This window comes from Cavia porcellus, unplaced genomic scaffold, assembly GCF_034190915.1.
Source record: "Cavia porcellus strain 051 isolate PalLab524CR breed Dunkin Hartley unplaced genomic scaffold, mCavPor4.1 scaffold_18, whole genome shotgun sequence".
Classification (NCBI taxonomy): Eukaryota; Metazoa; Chordata; class Mammalia; order Rodentia; family Caviidae; genus Cavia; species Cavia porcellus.
In genome coordinates, this window is record NW_026947501.1 from 9,186,205 (window position 1) to 9,204,805 (window position 18,601).

The 18,601-nt window shown below is 35.4% G+C and overlaps 1 protein-coding gene across 6 annotated transcripts in view; it reads left to right on the forward strand.

Annotated features, from left to right (window-relative positions):
• The window catches only part of Erlec1 (endoplasmic reticulum lectin 1), a 51,610-nt gene that overhangs the window by 1,888 nt on the left and 31,121 nt on the right, over positions 1 to 18,601 (forward strand). For all 6 annotated transcript variants that reach the window (XM_063229364.1, XM_063229366.1, XM_063229368.1 and 3 more), the window contains exons 2-8: positions 8,953 to 9,057; positions 10,391 to 10,471; positions 11,311 to 11,388; positions 11,519 to 11,582; positions 12,287 to 12,321; positions 15,116 to 15,339; positions 15,430 to 15,559. In XM_063229364.1, the coding sequence (XP_063085434.1) occupies positions 8,953 to 9,057; positions 10,391 to 10,471; positions 11,311 to 11,388; positions 11,519 to 11,582; positions 12,287 to 12,321; positions 15,116 to 15,339; positions 15,430 to 15,559 (717 nt within the window). The remainder of the gene's footprint in view (positions 1 to 8,952; positions 9,058 to 10,390; positions 10,472 to 11,310; positions 11,389 to 11,518; positions 11,583 to 12,286; positions 12,322 to 15,115; positions 15,340 to 15,429; positions 15,560 to 18,601) is intronic.

Below are 18,601 nucleotides of genomic sequence, written 5' to 3' on the forward strand. Positions count from 1 at the left end.
TTCCAATATTAATGTGTGCTATATCCTGTGTTTCATACGCCTAACAATCTTGTTTTGAAATTTCATTTTTAATTTTATTTAGTAATGCAAAATAATGAAAGATGGACACATTGAAAGATTTACAGGGAAAAATTTTCCCTTTTTTACACTTTACATTTGAAAAACATCTAGAAATGCTTTTCTATGAATTGGCAAAAAGTGCAAGGTCTCCATGCAAAAAATAAGCAGTAAGAGACATTATCACTGGTCTTGAAGTTTGTAAATAGCTGTATAATCTTACAGCTTCCCTCCCTGCTTTATTTGCATCTGCTGTCACGTAGCACTGCCATTTTTAAGGGCTAGTTGGTTGCATATTTGTATATAACAAAGCAGCTGTATGAACTAGGACAAGAGCCTTTCTCTTTACTATCTGAAACTGGAAGTGATTGTGTTAAAAGTAATGAATATTTTTCCTTAAACTTTTTTTATAGGTTTTTTTTTGGTTTTGAGGTTTTCAGGAGTCCCATAGGGTCTCCTATGTGGGTCATGCTGGTCTTGAAACTCACTTGTAGCCCACTGTGATCCTGCCTCACCCTCCCATCTTAAACTTTTTGGCTGCTTTAAATCTTCTCATCTAGATGTATCAAGATAATACATAATCCTTACAGTCTTGTCTTCAGATTTACATAAAGTATTAAGCACCAAAAATGTGTAAATTTTCAGTGTTTATATTAACTGGTTTATACTAAGATATTCCTTACTGGTTTTTAGCATGTACTGTTTTCTGTATGTTTTTTGTCTGAAACTGACATCTCTCTATCATTGTTTAATTATTCAGTATGCCACAGAGTTCATGAATTTCACTAAGTTGAGCCACAAAGCAAATATTTTCTATTCATATGAAATATATTCCTACACAGAAAATACCCCAATTACTTCACTTGCTAAGAATATTGAGCGACCCATGATTAACAGCATACGTTATACATTGACAGGTTATGCTACAGGTTATGCTAAATAGATTCAGATGCTGAATCTATTTTACTCTCTATTTTCTCTATGTTCTCTATGTTTACTCTCTATGTTCTCTGTTTCTCTGTTACTCTCTATTTTACTCTATTTTCACTCTCAGGGTGAATGTTTTACCTATCCCATGTCTGGGAGCTGAAGGCTGGCTTGGAAATGGGCAGGTATTTAGAGCTTTTCTCCATGAGCGCTGGCCACTAGTTGAGTTCAGGGATGTCAGTCTGGCTCTGGAAGGGGCAGAAATGTTGACTATTTGGGCCAGCCTATCCACTAACAGTCTTAATTGCTCCAGACCTTTAAATTACCCTACTGTTTGTTTAGTTTCATTATATTAAAAAAGTTTTTTTCAAATGCACTTTACTTCAAAGAGAGAAAACATAATTCAAAAAATTTTTTAACATTTCAAAATACATCAATCAGGAAGCAACAGTGGTACATACATTGTGCATTATCATCCCCAAATCATTCACCGAGAGCACAGAACATCTGTATTCAATTGTCCAAACTATCAGCACAAATCTTTCTCTTCATGAACTCAGATAAATCACTGGAATAACCATCTTAATTACTGTTATGAACATATGTATACATTACATGTACATATATTGTGTTTGTTTTGCTTGTCACACTAGTGAGACAATACAATGTTTACACATATCTGATTTAATTTACAAGTATAGTCTCAAGTTGCATCCATTTTCCTATAAAAGTCCCAGTTTGTCTTTTATGGCTGAGTAGTGCTCTGTTGTATAAAATAACCACATCTTCTTTTCCTTTCCTCAGTGGCAGGCATTTAGGTTATTTCCACATCTAGCTATTAAAATTGTGCTGACATAAACTTGGGTGCACATATATCGCTCTGGTATGATGTTTTTAATTCTTTGGGGAAGATACCCAGAAAGGTAATAGCTGGGTCGAATGGGATCTCTAGTCCCATTTATCAGGAATCTCCACACCGATTTCTACAGTGGTTGCAACAGTCTGCACTCCACCAACAGTGGAAAAGAGTTCCTTTTTCCCCACAGCCCCTCCAGCATTTATTGTTGGTTGATTTCTTCATAATAACCATTCTTTTTGGGGTCAGGTAGAATCTCACTGATGTTTTAATTTACATCACTCGAACAGTAAGGTTAAACTTTCACATATTTATTTGCTGTTTGTATTTCTTCATCTGAGAAGGATGTTTTCATCTCAGATGCCAATATTTAGATTGGACCTTTAAATCTGGCAGGACTGAATTTTTTTTTTTTTTAGTTCACTATATGTTCTGGATAGTAAACTTTTTCTGCGAAACAGCTAGCAATCATTTTCTCCCACATAGTGTCTCTTCACTCTGCTAGTGGTTTCTCTTGCTATGTGAAACCTTTTCAATAGGATGAGATCTCAGTTGTTGATTCTTTGTGATAGTTCCTGTGCAATATGGGTTTTGCTCATAAAGTCTTTGCCTACACCAATGTCTTCAAGAGTTTTACCTACTCTATCTTCCAGCAGATTTAATGTTTCTGTTTTAATAATAAGATCCTTGATCCATTCTGATTTTAGCTTACTGCATGGTGAAAGATAAGGGTCCAGTTTTAATCTTCAGCATGTGTAAAGCCAGTTATTCCAATTATTAAAGAGGTTATCTTTCTTCCAGTGAATGTATTTGGCACTTTTGTCAAAGATAAGGTACTTAGTGTGTGTGCAGTTTCTGCATGTTCTGATCTGTTCCCTTGATCTTTGGTTCTGTTTTTTCCTAGTACCATACTTTTTATCACAGCAGCTTCATAATATAATTTCAAGTCAGGGATTGTGATGCACCCTGTCTTGTTTTTCTTGCCCGGGATTGCATTTGCTATTCTAGGTCTCTTCTGGTTCCAGATGAATTTTAGGATTGTCTGTTCTAATTCTATGAAATATACTATGGGAATTTTGATTGGGATTGCATTGAACCTCTAAAAAAGTTTTGGAAGGATGGCCATTTTTACTTTTTTGGTTCTTCCTTCTGAAGAGCACAAGACATCTCTCCATTTTCTCATATCCTCTTCAGTCTCCTTTTTCAGAGTACTGTCGTTTTCAATGCAGAGGTCTTTTACATCTTTTGTTAGATTCATTCCTAGGTATCTCATTTTTTGGATGCGATTGTGAAAGGTATTGTTTCCCTGATTTCTCTCTCAGCAAGCTTGCTATTGGTATACAGGAAGGTTATTGATTTTTCAGTGTTGACTTTGTAACCAACTACATCAGTAAATCTGCTTTTAAATCTAGAAGTCTTTTGGTAGAGTTTTTGGGATCATCTAAATCTCATGTCACCTGGAAATAACAATAGTTTAACTTCTTCCTTTCCTGTCTTTATTCCTTTTATTTCTTTCTCTTGTCTAATTGCTCCTGCTGAAGTTTCCAGGACTATGTTGAGTAGCAGTGGAGACAGTGGATATCCTTGTCTTATTCCTGATGTTAGAAAGCTTTCAGTTTTTTTCCAACATCTAGTATGATGTTGGCTGTTGGTTTATTGTAGATGGCTTTGACCAGATTGAGATAAAGACAGTGTATTCCAGGTTTTTTGTAGGGTTTTTATCATGAATGGGTGCTAGACTTTGTCCAAAGCTTTTTCTGCATCTATTGAGATGATTATATGATTTTTGTCGTTGGCTCTGTTAATATGGCGTATTACATTTATAGATTTACATATATTGCACCTGCATCTGTGGGGTAAGTCCCACTTAATCATGTTGTACACCCTTCTTGCCTGTTTGTTACATTCCGTTTGCCAGTGTCTGTGTCTTTTGATTGGTGACCATTAACACTGATGGTTGTAACTGATATGTAGTGACACATCCTTGTCATATTCTTTTCCTGTTGTTGGCTCCTTCTTTTTTTCCCTCCAATTGTTTGCCTTTCCTGGTAGATTCCTTCTGTTGTGGATGATGGAGCTGTAGTCCTTATTATCTCTTTTTAGAGTGTCCTTCAGAACATTTTGGAGTGCAGGTTTGGTGCTCATAAATTTCCTGAGATGTTCTTTGTCATGGAAATATCTTATTTCTCCATCAATTTTGAAAGATAGTTTTGTGGGGTACCTCAATATGAGTTGAAAGTTGTTTTGCTCTAGAACTTGGATTATTCTACTCCAAGCCCTTAACTTGAGAGTTTGTGCTGAGAAGTCAGCTGTGATTCTGATGGGTTTTTCTTTATAGCTGATTTGTTTCTTTTCTCTAACAGCTTTTAGGATTTTATTCTTGTGTTGAAGTTCTGGAATCTTGACTATGATATGCCTGGCTATATTTTTTTTTTATTATTACAATTTGTAGTTCTTTAATGCCTTGCTTATCTGGATGTCAAATTCTCTTTTCTTACCAGGTAAGTTTTCTGCCATGACATCTGTGAACATTTTTTAATGTCATTAGTGTTACCTCCTGCTTGTTCATTGACTCCAATCAAACAAATTATTTTTCTTTGTCTCATCTTGCATCTGCTGTATTGATTTCTCATGGTCCCTTACTATTTTGGAGAAATCTTTCTTTTCCTGTCAGTAACTATAAGCCTGTCTTTAGTATCTGACATCCTGTCCTCATTAGTCTAATCTGCTTCAGATACATTCATTGGAGTTTTATTCTCCTGGATATCTGCTTGAATCTGCTTTGTGGATTCCATTCTTGCCTGTGCTGAGCTTCCATAATTTTTTTAAGCTCATCTATTTTTTGTCTGTGTCTGCTCTAATATTAAACATAATGTATATTTTGGTAATCTCTGTAGTTATCTGAGAGATTATTTCTGATTCATTTTTTCCAGAACCTCTTTCAGTTGCTTTATTGTTACCACTTCAGAGAGACCTGGGGGGAGGCTCATTTGCCTTTGATGAACTGGATGACTGGGATTGCATTTTGCTTAAGTGTCTTCTCATTTTCTTTTCCATAAGCAATATTTTATTGGTAGTATGTGATAGGACTCTTAGGTAATGACTGCTTCTCTGAGGTTATTTTCCAGGTGTAGGTGGTTTTGGGGTTTTGAGTCTGTTGGAAGATCTCACCTCTTCAGTTTGTTGGAGATGAGACATTGTTGCTTGTTTGGCCTGGACCCTAGTTCTTTGACACTGTGCCGTAGTATTTTGGGGGACCTTTATCAATCTCATTTTTGGAATACCAGGACCAGCAGCTGTCAGTTTAGCTACAGTAGTACCAATAGCATCAAACACAGCCTAGAAAACAACAACCGGGCTAACCCTTAACTTGCCACTTTTAACTGTATGAACTAGATTTGTGATTACATAACAAAATTAAATCAGAAAATTATATGTAATATGAAAGTCGTTAATGTGTCAATTTTGCCTTTAGAGGTTAAAATTTAAAATGGATTAAGGAGAAAATAGAGAACTGGAAAAAGAAGAAGAGATTAGAAGTAAGATTGGAGGACAAAAGGAGGTCATGCCAACTAGGGGAAACTGGTGCATAAGACTGAAGGAAAAAGAGATGGAAGAGACAAAAGGCTGAACAGAACAGAATCACACCCACATAGAGAATAGGGACCATGTTCAGACTCATATAAAAACAATGTGAAAGGAAGAGAAAATAATTTTTTTTGTGGTACTCACAACCTCACACTTGCGAGGCAGGTGCTTGTGCCATTGAGCTAAATCCCTGGCCCTGAGAAAACAAGTTTTAAAAGCCAAAGAAAAACAAACTGTCCACTTCCAGGGTTCTCTCTAGTTTCACTAGTAGACACCCTGGGGAGACAGAGTTCCTACTCATGCCAGTCTATCCCAGCAAGCAGCAGTAGCTTTTGGGGGAGGTAGTAGATAATCTTAGCAGGTTGGCTCTGAGACTGTGCACATTGGGCTTGCTGTCGCCCAAGCGGTTTCCACAGGTCTAAGCGCAGTTGGGAGCCACTATATGGAGCTGGCAGCAGTTCTGGGTTCTGAGTTCAGCTAGCCATCTCCAGGATGGCTCTCAGCCAATTGCTGTCTCCCACCAGAGGACTAAGTCTTCTGCACTCACTGCCAGCTAGTGCAGTCCTCCCTGTCTGCTGGTCCCCTCCACTGCCACGTCTCTCTGCACAAGCATCCACGGTCTCCAGGCGTCACTGTCACTGTGACCATGCACCCACGAGTTCAAACCACCCCTTCACACAGTGAGTCCCATCTGAAGGAGCAGGCACCTCTAGCTACCTCCTTATTTTTTGAGGTTTTTCTCTTCACTCTGTAGGCATCAGTTCACACTTCAGATTCTTCCAGGGTCCAATGGACCCTCTTCTCTCATTCTTGTCCTCCACACAATGTTAATTGCAGCATCTGGACAGCAACTCTCCAAAAGGCTGTTTTCTCTGCTGCTTGCTGCTCCGCTATCTTGGTTTCTACCCCATTGTATTAAAATTCAATGTTATATTAAATCATAAGTAGGTATTACTCTGTAAGCTGAAAATTTTAAGTTAAAATTAGGGCCGGGAATTTAGCTCAGCAGCATAAGCACTCACCTGGCAAGTGTGAGGTTGTGAGTTTGATCCCTGATACCCAAAAAACAAAACAGAACAACAACAACAAAAAAAATGTTAGAAAACAGCATTAACTGCCTCAGTAACCTCTGTTACTAAAAAGTAGAGTAGCCAGGTGTCATAGTGAACACATGCAATCCCAGCCCTTGGGAGGCTAAGGCAAGAGGATCACTGCATTTGAGTCCAGTCTGAACTTCACATTGAGACCCTGTCTCAAAGAAAAAAAAATAGATAAGTAAAATTGATTAAAATTATACCTGGTGATAAGTGACCACTGCAATAAGTGACTCACTGCACAACTTTTGGGTAGAATTGTTATTTGGCCTTAGTGCAGAGAAAAGCAGACTTTCCCAAACAAATAAAACACTTTGCATCAAAAAGTGTCACCCTTTTCTTGCTGTTGTTCCAAATAAGCAGTTCAGTTTTCCATTTTAACGTTTTAGTAGGTCAGTCAATATTTGATGTAGGGTTCAGCTCTCAACATCAGCATTGCAGGTAGTTCACAAATAGACATGAAAACATTTAAGTCCTTTGCTACTGTCTTCATTGCAGTATTAAAAATAACCTGCCCTGTTGTGCGTGGTCGTGCACACCTGTAATCCTTAGTAGGTTGAGGCAGGAGGATTGACAAGAGTTCAAGGCCAGCCTGGGCCACATAGTGACTTTAAGAACAGCTTAAACTATATAACAAAGACATTTTCATAAGTTATTTGCCTCGTGTAGAGGCATATATCCAGCTATCAGGAGACTAAGGCAGGAGAAAGTCAAGGACAGTCTGCTCAATTCAGAAAGATCTTATCTCAGAATTTCAAATCTGGGGATATTACTTAGTGGTAGAGTGTTTGTCTAGCATTTGCCAAGCCCCTGGGTTAGTCACTAGTTTCATTATAAAAGAAAAATGATTTGACAAGACTTCAGGGCACCCATTGCTAAATGAATGATTCGTGCTTTACACAAGTCACTCTGAAATGTTCTAAGTATCTCCAAGAAACACTGAAAAACAATTTAATTTTGCAACTATCTCAATTCTAATTCCCTTATCACTTAAAATGGCTTTTTGTGTTTCATTCTGTTGCAGTACTGAGAATCAAACCCAGGGCATTATTACGTGCTAGGCAAACATCCCCATCCTGTGGTCTTTTAAAGAAGGATGCTTGGCCAGAAATTAGAAATTTATATAGAAACTAAATAAAATGTTAATAAAACTGACTAAAATGTGTTAAAATTTGACATAGCGTATGAAGCCAATCTGCTTAGGTTTGCTGGGCTCTACTATTTTGAGCTGTTACTTTGAAAAAATTATTTAAATTCTGTGACTTACTATCCTTTTCTATGAAAATGAACACTGTATGATGCTTGTTCTGAAGGTTCATGAGTTAATAAATATGTATCACTTAAAACAGTACAGTTCGTCTTCCACTTGCAGGGGTCCGTATATGTGGATTCAGCAGACTTCAAATAAAAATATTCAGGGGGAAAAAACTGAGTCTATACTGAACAAGTTCAGACTTATTTTTCCTTTATATTTCCTAAGCAAAAAATCATGACAAATATACTCAACATTTACATTGGTTATTGGTAAGTTATGTAGGGATGATTTTAAGTATAAAGGAAGGTCTACATAAGTTATATGCATTTTATATAAGAAACTCGAGCATGTGTGGATTTTGATATTCGGGGTCCTGGAACCAGCCTTCCAGGGTACCAGTCAACTACTGTAGTATTACAAATAGAACTCATACTTATTGCCGCAAGGTGTGTGTGTCTTGGGAAAGCATTATCCTAATTTGTATTTGTGTTTAGGATTCCACTGGTCCAAGTAGAGTGATTTTATTATATTTGGTAAGATATATACATAAGGAAAGTGAATCTTTCCTTGCTGGGAATAGACAAAGAGTCCAGTGTTTTCATAGTACACTAAAGAAAATTATACACAATTTTCTTAGTACACAAAAAGAAAATTGTTTGTCATAGAATACATATCAGAAATCAAAGATTTCAGGTGGGTGCTGCAGTACATCCCGGTAATTTGGCAGAGGATCCCAAGTTGGAAACCAATTTACTGATACCCTGTTTCAAAATACACAATAAACAATATGAATGTAGCTCAGAGGTAGAACATATGCCTACCATGCACCAGGCTCTGGGTTCAATCTCCAGGACCACCTCAATAAAACAGAAGTTTCACTGCCTGTTAAGTAGTATTTCATTGCTTTGTAGTCAGGAGCTTCACATCAGCCTATTATATTGCAACTTTTTTTGTTTTTACTAAGGACTTTGTATATATTTTTATTGTTGCATCGGGATAAAGGTTATTTTGTGATATAAAAATGTGTAACTCTTCCTTACCTTTGAAAATACGTCTTTAAAATCTTCTGTTGAAATGATAAATTAATTTGAGGAATGTTTGTTCTAGCTAGGACTGAACTTGTTCAATGCAATTTAACTGAAAAAAGTAATGTATATTTTCTGTTCTATTTCTAGCCCACAACTGGAGTTTTATATAAAGAAGATAACTACGTCATCATGACAACTGCACATAAAGAAAAATATAAATGTATACTGCCCCTTGTAACAAGTGGGGATGAGGTCAGTTTTCACAAATGTAATAATAATCCTTGTCACCAAAATTATTTATTTAAATATCAGAACTACATACTCTAAAATTTAGTAATGAAATTCTTATTGAATGTCACTGTTTTAGCATAAAAATATTAATCACTTTTATTATTCCTAAATTATTTGCTATTCATTTTTTAAAAATTAAAAGAGTTAGTTTTGAATGAAAATGCTTGCTTTCTTGCAAAAATGAGGGTGTAAAACAAGATACAAATTCCAGATGCATATGTGACACTTCCACAGAGTTTCTTCTTTTAAGTTTATAAGGACTTGCGGCTTTCTCACTATCTGCTCCTGCCCTTTATTTTCTCCTAAAATACCCTAATTGCCTTCTAGCCATCCTTTAAGGTAGTGACTACTGTCAGGATGAAGCAGGAGAGCAGTCTGGTAAATAGAAAAGACCAATTTAGGAGCCTGGAGCTTAGGGATAGGCCACAGTTAGCTATAGAACCTTGAACAGATTTGAAACTCCATTCCTCTACTACATAAATCCATTAGCCAGTTATATAATTATTTCATGACCTGTAAAAGAGAAAATTAAAATCAGTACTTAAATTTTTTTCCAATTTGAAGTCTAAGACAGCTGTTTCACTTTGTCTTAAATCTTCTAAGACAAATGTACACACAGAGAACTTAACATACATTTAGCATTCAGGTTTGAAGTGTAAAAAATAAATGGGAAACTGAAAGTACCTTGAAACTTTGCAAGTTTCAACCATTTTGAGACTTTCATACCTAGAATTAGTTCAGATAGAAGCATTTAAAAATGGGTTTGTAAAATTTGTTTAGATAACTAATGCTTAGAAGCCTTTTTTTAAAAAAAAGAAGAAATAGCCATGCATAGTGGTATATGCCTGTAGTCCCTCAGGAGGCTGAGGCAGAGGATTGCCATAAGTTTGAGTCAGCCTGGGCTACATAATGAGTTCAAGATCAACCTGCACTACAACGTGAGACCCATCTCAGAAAAACAAAAAAAAAAAGAAGAAGAAGAAGAAAGAATCATGATACACACTTTGCAAGACAGACAAAAGGATCATTGTGAGCCCAAGACCAACCTGAAATACATAGCAAGATCATGCCTCAAAAAACAAATAGCCAAAAACGTTACTCTGTGGCTCCATATTTTATACTTCAATTCATTTGAAAGAAGTGGATGCCATGAAATCTTGTTGAAGTTTTTTTACTTTTTCCCTTTTTTTGTTTCTGAGCATTTGTGATTTAACCAATGAGTTAATACTCAAACAGCAGAATTGGGTGAAATTGTAGAAAAATTGTAAAGTGTTTAACTCCAAATCTTTCTTAGGAGGAAGAAAAAGATTATAAAGGTCCTAATCCAAGAGAGCTTTTGGAACCACTGTTTAAACAAAGCAGTTGTTCTTACAGGGTATGTATTTTTTCTTCATTTGATAACTAGAAAATAAATCTCCAGCAACCAGTAGACCCTTGAAATCACTTAAGCATGTCTTCCTACGATACCATTTTTTTAAGTTCGGTACCAATTTAAATTGTTGCTTAATAGTATTTTGTTCACTTAAATTCTTGTGTAGTATACGCACAGACACTCAGTGATACTAATGTCAGATTATCACTTTCTGGATGTGGTGGTACACTCTTGTAAATTATGAGTTAGGACTGCCTGGTTAACATCATAAAACGCTGTCTCAAAATAAAGAAAATTTAAATCATTTTCCAAACTGTTAGGAATACTTTCAGCGGAGAAGAGTTTCCTCACCTAATAAAATTTTCATTAAAATTATTTTTTCCATTAAAAATATTAATTATTGATTTTTAAGCTATAAAAAATATTCCTAAGCCAGGTAGTTAGTACATACCCAAATATATTCTGGATATATATACATATATTTCTTTTTACATAATTCTCACATATAACTAGTGAAAATAAGACCAGAAATTACACATTTTTCTGAGACATAATTATAAGTCATCTTAATATGGTGGCACATGCCTGTAATCCCAGCACTTGGGAGTCTGAGGTAAAGGACTGTGAATTCAGGGCTAACCTGGACTATATCGTGAGTTCAAGTCCAGCCTGAACTATATAGCAATACCTTGCCTCAGAAATAAAAAAAGTAATTATCAGTATCAGTTAAAAAAAGAGTACTATAAATGTTAAGGAAATTTTCTGAATTACTTAAAATACTAAAAAGTAACACAGTTGAGTTATATGTCTCTTATATATTTAAATACATTCATCTTCCTTAGATTGAATCTTACTGGACTTACGAAGTATGTCATGGAAAACATATCCGACAATACCATGAAGAGAAAGAAACTGGTCAGGTATGATTTTCTTAAAAATATAAAGTGAAAAAGCATAAAATGAAAAATTTCATAATGAAATTGATAGCTTAAAGTTGTATCCTTAAAAATACATTTGCAAAATAACTTATTGTATTTTTTCTTAATATAGAAAATAAATGTTCATGAGTACTACCTTGGAAACATGTTGGCTAAGAACCTACTATCTGAAAAAGGTTGGTCTTTACACAGTGATTTGATAGTAATACTCAAGTTTGGTTTAATATTTATATTAAGATTGACATTTAAGAGATTTTATTGAAAACAGAATTTTAAAACACTATGATAAGTTTATGAATTTTACCTTAGAAAACTTTTTTGAAGAAGCCATTGTTCTCATTATTTTCTGTTTTGGCAGCATTATACTTATTAGTGAATTTTTTTTTTATCTGATAGGATATACATGTTAGTGTTACATTTATATAGTTAATCTTTTACTTGGTTTAAACAGTTTTTGAATATGGAAAAAGATGTATCCCACACATGGTAAAATATGTCTGTTTAATCTATATTGCTCAGATTGAATTAAAAACATAGCTTTCCACTGAAATGAAAATGTTTGCATGAAGTGGAGTATTCATAGGTAAAGATGAAAGAGTGAATGTGCACATCCTCTCCTAAAAACCATTCCATGGCAGCTGAAATGGTACAGGAGGGCTGAGGTGTAGCTCACAGATGGAGCACTGGCCTACAGTACACAAAGCCTTGGTTTTCAACCAGAGCACCACCTCCTCCCAAAAAAAACCCAAAAATCATGTGTATTTTAGATCTTTAGAAAGAAGTTTAAGGTTACAAACTTGGTTGAGAATTTAGTTACTTAGACCTTATCTGTGTCACTCCCCATTCTTTACACTTACATTCTTCTTGCATTACTCCACAGAACAAGAAGCAGAAGAAAAAGAAAAATTAAATGAGGCAAGTGACAAATGCTCGTTTTTGTTCTTAACATTTATTATTAGTGTATTAATTTATACAATTCAGCTGAAAAAGTATAGCCTTGTGTTTTCATTATCCATTACCTCAAAGGGTTAGATCAAAAATTTACTATATGTTTAGCTTTCCAAAGTTACACCATGATCTATTTACTTTTTTTAAACTCATACCTAAATAAAAAGATCTGCTAATATTGTATATGAGGAACCAGGCATGGTGCCACATGCCAGTAATCCCAGCATTCAGGAGGCTGAGGCAGGAGGATCACTGCAAATTCAAGGCCAGCCTAAACTACATAGCAAAGACCCTGTCTCAAAAAAAAAAAAATCTTAGGGGCTGGGGATTTAGCTCAGCAGCATAAGCGCCTGCCTTGAAAGCAGACAGTCGTGAGTTCGATCCCCGGTACCGATAAAAAAAGAAAAAGACAAAAAAAAAAAAAAAATCTTGTGCAGGAAAGATTCTGTACCACCATTATGTCACGTTAGTGCTTGGTAGTGGCTCTTTCTACTTAATATTAGAAACAATTATAAATTGCTTTTAAATTTTTTCTCATTTCTTCCCAATCTCTTGTGAGTGAAATGGATAAATAGTATTCATAAATAACAAGCAACCAGATTGCAAGCATTTTAAAAGTAGAAACTCTTTTATCTCTTCAATCCACAGTGCAAAAGCAACTGCCAGACATATTGTAGGCACTTCATAAATGTTGATGAAATGAATGGATAAATGAAGGATAAAATAATACATTTTAAAAGAATGATCCCTCAAAGATTATAATCAAAATTTCTAGATACTCATTTATTTCCAGACACCCATATATTTTGGGGGGAAATATGATCTCACTACGTTGACCAGACTGGCCTTGAACTCTCCCAATCCTCCTGTCATAGTCTGCCGGTTATAGGTATGTACCATCACTCCTGGGGCTCCCAGAAGAGCTTTTTAAATCCTAAGAATTTTTTTTTTTTAAGACAGGATCGTACTATGTAGTTCAGAATGGACTTGAACTCACTATGGAGCCCAGGCTGTCCTTGAATTCGCAGCAAAACTCCTGCCTCAGCCTCCCAGGTGCTGGGATTACAAGCATGTGACACCACATGAGACTGTTTCTGAAAAAGACTTGGTATCATGATACTTTTATTCAAAGTAAAATTAAGTGACAGAGGCCTTGAAAGTTTCTTAATAGGGATGCTTGTAACTTAACAGGAGTTTTTTGAGGGGAATTGATAAGCTAAGAGTAAGCACACATAGCACTACTGTTTTAAAAGGTTTTAATCTTATCCAGCATAGTAGCCTGAAGACCTCGAACTTTGGGAGGCTTAAGCAGGATTGCAAGTTAAAGCCTCACCTGGGCAACTTAATGACTTAGTGAAACCCTGTCTCAAAGTAAAAGATTAAAAAGGGGCTGGAGATGCAGCTCGGTGCAGAAGCCCTGGGTTCAATCCCCAGTACTGAAAAAGAAAGAAAGAAAGAAAGAAAGAAAGAAAGAAAGAAAGAAAGAAAGAAAGAAAGAAAGAAAGAAAGAAAGATTGCTCCCTTTGAAATAAAATATTTATTTTCACTCTGGACAGTAGCAAATTGGAACTCAAAGTGTAAAAGAATAAATGAAGAGAAAAAAAGGAGTAAATGCAGACCTAACATTAACTAAGCCCAATTTATAAGCCAAACACTGTTTCACAAAAGCTGATGTTTAATACTTCCAACAGTCTCTGAGCCTTTATCTTTTGTCTTTTTTTTTTTTTGGTCTTTTTCCTTTTTATTGGTACTGGGGATCGAACTCAGGACCACCTGCTTGCAAGGCAGACACTTATGCTGCTGAGCTAAATCCCCAGCCCCTCTGAGCCTTTATTATACTACTTTTATAAATGACAAAATGAAATTTAATAAAGATCATAAAGCTAATTAACTCAAAGCTTTGAACCTAGGATTCTCGTAATTTTGAATAATAGCACAAAAGTCGCATAAAAGGAAACTGCAAGATATTCCTCTCATGAAACATTTACTTTTCTCCTGTTTTGAATATGGCACTGGCAGGGTACCAGAGTGATGCAAGATGAGCTCCCTGCCTCTAAGGCCTGCTTAGAGATGCTTTGAATAGTGTCTTAAAGCTCCTACATTAGATGTTTTTTGTGTGTGTTTATATAGCATGAAAGCTAACGCCTTAACAGTCATTGGCTTTTCAGATATATCTATCCTTTATTCCCCTATTCCATGAAAATTTCTTAATTTGTCATTTGCTAGACTAGAATAGATTACATAGGATTTTATATGTTGAAATGCGTGTGTTGTTGATAACAGAAAAAGAATAAACAGTTACATGTACCAGTAGAATATTTAGATTTCCTTTTTTGTACAGTAATGTTTTACTGTCTAGCCCTGCATTTTGACAAATCAGCCTTTTCAGGCTTGTAGAATTTAAACTCTCAATTATTCATTTACTGAGTATTTAGTGAAGAAAGTTTCAACGACCCAATATGGTAAGTTTTTATATCTATCTTAGTCTCTTTCTTTGGAATTACTGAAAATAATTCATATTAACTTGATATTGTAGCCCTTTATATAAATGTATATTGGCTTAATGTCTTAATTTTAGTCATATGTATTTGCTCGAATAAGATCTTACAAATCAGAACATTAGAGGATGAACTTAAAATACAGAAATGTTATCTTTCTGTTTATAAATAAAATGTCTTTCTTCCTTTCAGAATAATAAATGCTTCTTCTCCCATTCTCAATTTCTCAATTTCTAATGAAACGTCTGTACTGTCTTTTAAAGATTCCCACTAAAAATATTGAAGGTCAGATGACACCCTACTATCCTGTGGGAATGGGAAATGGTACACCTTGTAGCTTGAAACAGAACCGGCCCAGATCAAGTACCCTAATGTACATATGTCATCCCGAATCTAAGCATGAAATTCTTTCAGTAGCTGAAGTTACAACTTGTGAATATGAAGTTGTCATTTTGACACCGCTCTTGTGCAATCACCCTAAATATAGGTAGGATGTATATTTAATATTTTAAACATACAATTCTGCAGGCTTTAAAGTATTCTTTGCTTAGCTTTAATCTTTCTTCTAACTGACTAGGTTTAGAGCATCTCCTGTGAATGACATATTTTGCCAATCACTGCCAGGATCTCCATTTAAACCCCTCACTCTGAGACAGTTGGAACAGCAGGAAGAAATACTAAGGGTGCCTTTTAGAAGAAATAAAGAGGTATGAGAATTTTCTAATAGTAGTTTCTTAGTGCTTCATTTTCTAAATTTCAGAAAATATATCAGTATCATAATGATTTTTATAGTGTAGTAGTAGCAATTTGTTTTCATTGGCTCAAAATTTTAAATTCCAGTTCTTTTCATTGATTTAAATTATTTTACTTTTTAAAAAAAATTTTTTTTGGTCTTTTTCCTTTTTATTGGTACCGGGGATCGAACTCACGACTGCCTGCTTGCAAGGCAGGCGCTTGTGCCGCTGAGCTAAATCCCCAGCCCCCTCAAAAGTGTTTTTAACATTAGCATTCTCCTATACTAATAATTTTAGAATATTTTAAAGTTTGACATCCTGTGCATTGTAGTTAAATTTTTAGGCAGTTGCTATAGCTGTTTTTTTCTAGAATACAGTTTTATCTCCTCACATTTTATTTATCCTTCAACTTATTGCTGTCTTTTAACAACTTCTGAACATTGCTTCTCCCTTTTCCTTTCCTTTTTATCTGCCTGTTGTACATAGCCATGTACATTTTCAGTCATCTCACATAGAAGATTTTTTTCCTTAGCAGCTCTGCTGTATTTTTCTTTTGAGACAGAGTCTCATTATGTAGTCCAACTTAACCTTGAACTCAGGAGCGCATTGTGTAGCCCATGTTAGCCAGTCCTCCTTCCTCCTCAGAGTTGCTGGGACTACAAGTATGTGTCAACACACCCAGTCTCCAAAGTTTTTAAAGCATTGTGTTCTACCCAATCTATTTATCTTGCCTATCTTCATTTATCTCTAACTATAATCAGTCACTAAGAGCCATTATTGTTGTCTTTTAAATGTTTTTTAAATCAATCTCGAATGAGATTTAGTAGTAATTTAAGAGTTCATTATTTCTTACGATCAAAAACCAGTCTTTTTACAAATCTGCTTTCTGATCTTTCTCACATGGCTAATAAAATGCTCTTTCTAAAATAAACATCCAAGCTGATACTTCTAGTACTTTGCAGAATGCCTAGAATGCTGCTGATACTTAACAATAATTGTACTAAGATAATGACACCTATGTTTTCTCTTCTTCCACAATCCTTTTTACAAAAAATTATATTGGGCTCCTTGTGAGTGCTGTGACCAGCATTGTCGATCTGTAGGAAGAAAAGTGCTCTTAACATTATTGCATGGTTTTATTTTTATTTGGAGTACCATACCAAAAGATTTGAGCTGAAATTCTCTGGTCAATTATGATCTAAGTACTGAAGAGTTAGCTTGGTCAAAAGGCTTCACAAATCTCAACTTTTATTATTCTTCAGCGGAAAAGTGCCCGTTTGGTTTTCTTCAAATAAATGTGTTTAATCTGTCAGTTGAGAAAAATTAGTTTTTCAAAAGCTACAAATGATAGTCCTTTCAAAATATTCAGGATCAGGGTTGGGGATTTAGCTCAGTGGCATAAGCACCTGCTTTGCAAGCAGGTGGTCGTGAGTTCGATCCTCGGTACCGTTAAAAAAAAAAAAACAAAAAATATTCAGGATCTTCGGCTTCTATGTTCCATTCGAAAATTTTATGTGCTACCACCAGATGAGTGGTCACTTAAAACTGATCAGAGCTGACTAGGGTGGTACACCCGTGTCATTCTAATTACTATGTCTTCTTTTTCTGTAGTGTAGTTGCCACTAACCAATTATGGTTCTTTGCTTGTATTTCTGCTTGTAGTGGTCAGTGAAGGTTAATCTCCTGGAAACCAATGGTGTCTGTCTTTCTATTTTATGAATAAGGACTGCTAAAGTGGTGTCTTCTGTGTCTCTGAAAGGTGGGTTACAAGTTAGAGGTCAGCCTACGCAACTTAATGAGACCATGTCTCAAAGTAAAATTTAACAAAGGACTAGGAATGAACCACAGTGATAGAGTGTTTGCCTAGCATGCACAAAGCCAAGAGTTCAATCCCCACTACTACCCACTAAAAAAAATCTGATCAGAATAAATGTATTACACATAACTCTTCTCTTAAAAATGTGTATTGGGGAAAAAATAAAACATATATTTGGCATACAGTTTGCTTCTTAAGTATGGATCAAGTGTTACCATACAAATGAGGAATTTTTTTCTTACTATTTTAAACAAAAATACAAATCTAAACCAGGCTTGAAGGTACATATCTATAATCTCACCATTCTGAGGCAGAAAGATTACAAGCTTGAACCCTGTCTGGGCAATTTAGTAAGATACTGTCTCAAAATAGAAAACAACTGGGGTTGGAGTAGCTCAGTGCAAAAGCACTATTCAATCCCCAGGAATGGTAATTATAGTGATAATAGTAGTACAAATCTGTTTACTAGACTTTAGATTTGATGTTCTCCCTAAATCATTTCACACTGATTTAGAGATTAATTCAGCTACTATTAGTTCATCTTAGAACTTCTCAAACTATTGTTACCATATTACATATATTTTTGTTGGAATAATTTAGGTGTTTTGCCCGGGAAAGCAATAAAGCCTCCTTTATTCTTTTCCCCTCCTTTAATCTTTTCCCCTCACCTCAGCATTGCTATGCAATGTTAATTATTTCTTTCCATTAACTTTATTATTTTTTTTTCTTGTACTAGGAATCAAACTCAGGGCCTCGAACTTGGCAGGCATGTGCTGCAACATTGAACCACAACCCTGGCCTGCTTTCCATTAGCTTTACTAAAGGTTTTTGTTACTCTGTTTAGTTTAGTCTCTCAGACTGTGGTCCCTTAGGAGTTGTGACTATGTCTGCTTCACTTTTGATACTCAATACTTAGTGCCAGGAAATATTATTTAGTTAGGAGTTAATTTATAATATGCTCTGAATGTGGATAAAGTTATACAGTAAAGTTGAAGATCCTTTCAGAAACACAGAAGACACCACTTTAGCAGTCCTTATTCATAAAATAGAAAGACAGACAACCATTGGTTTCCAGGAGATTAACCTTCACTGACCACTACAAGCAGAAATAGAAGCAGAAGAACCACAATTGGTTAGTGGCAACTACAGTACAGAAAAAGAAGACATAGTATTCATTATACGAATTCCTTAGGAGCCTC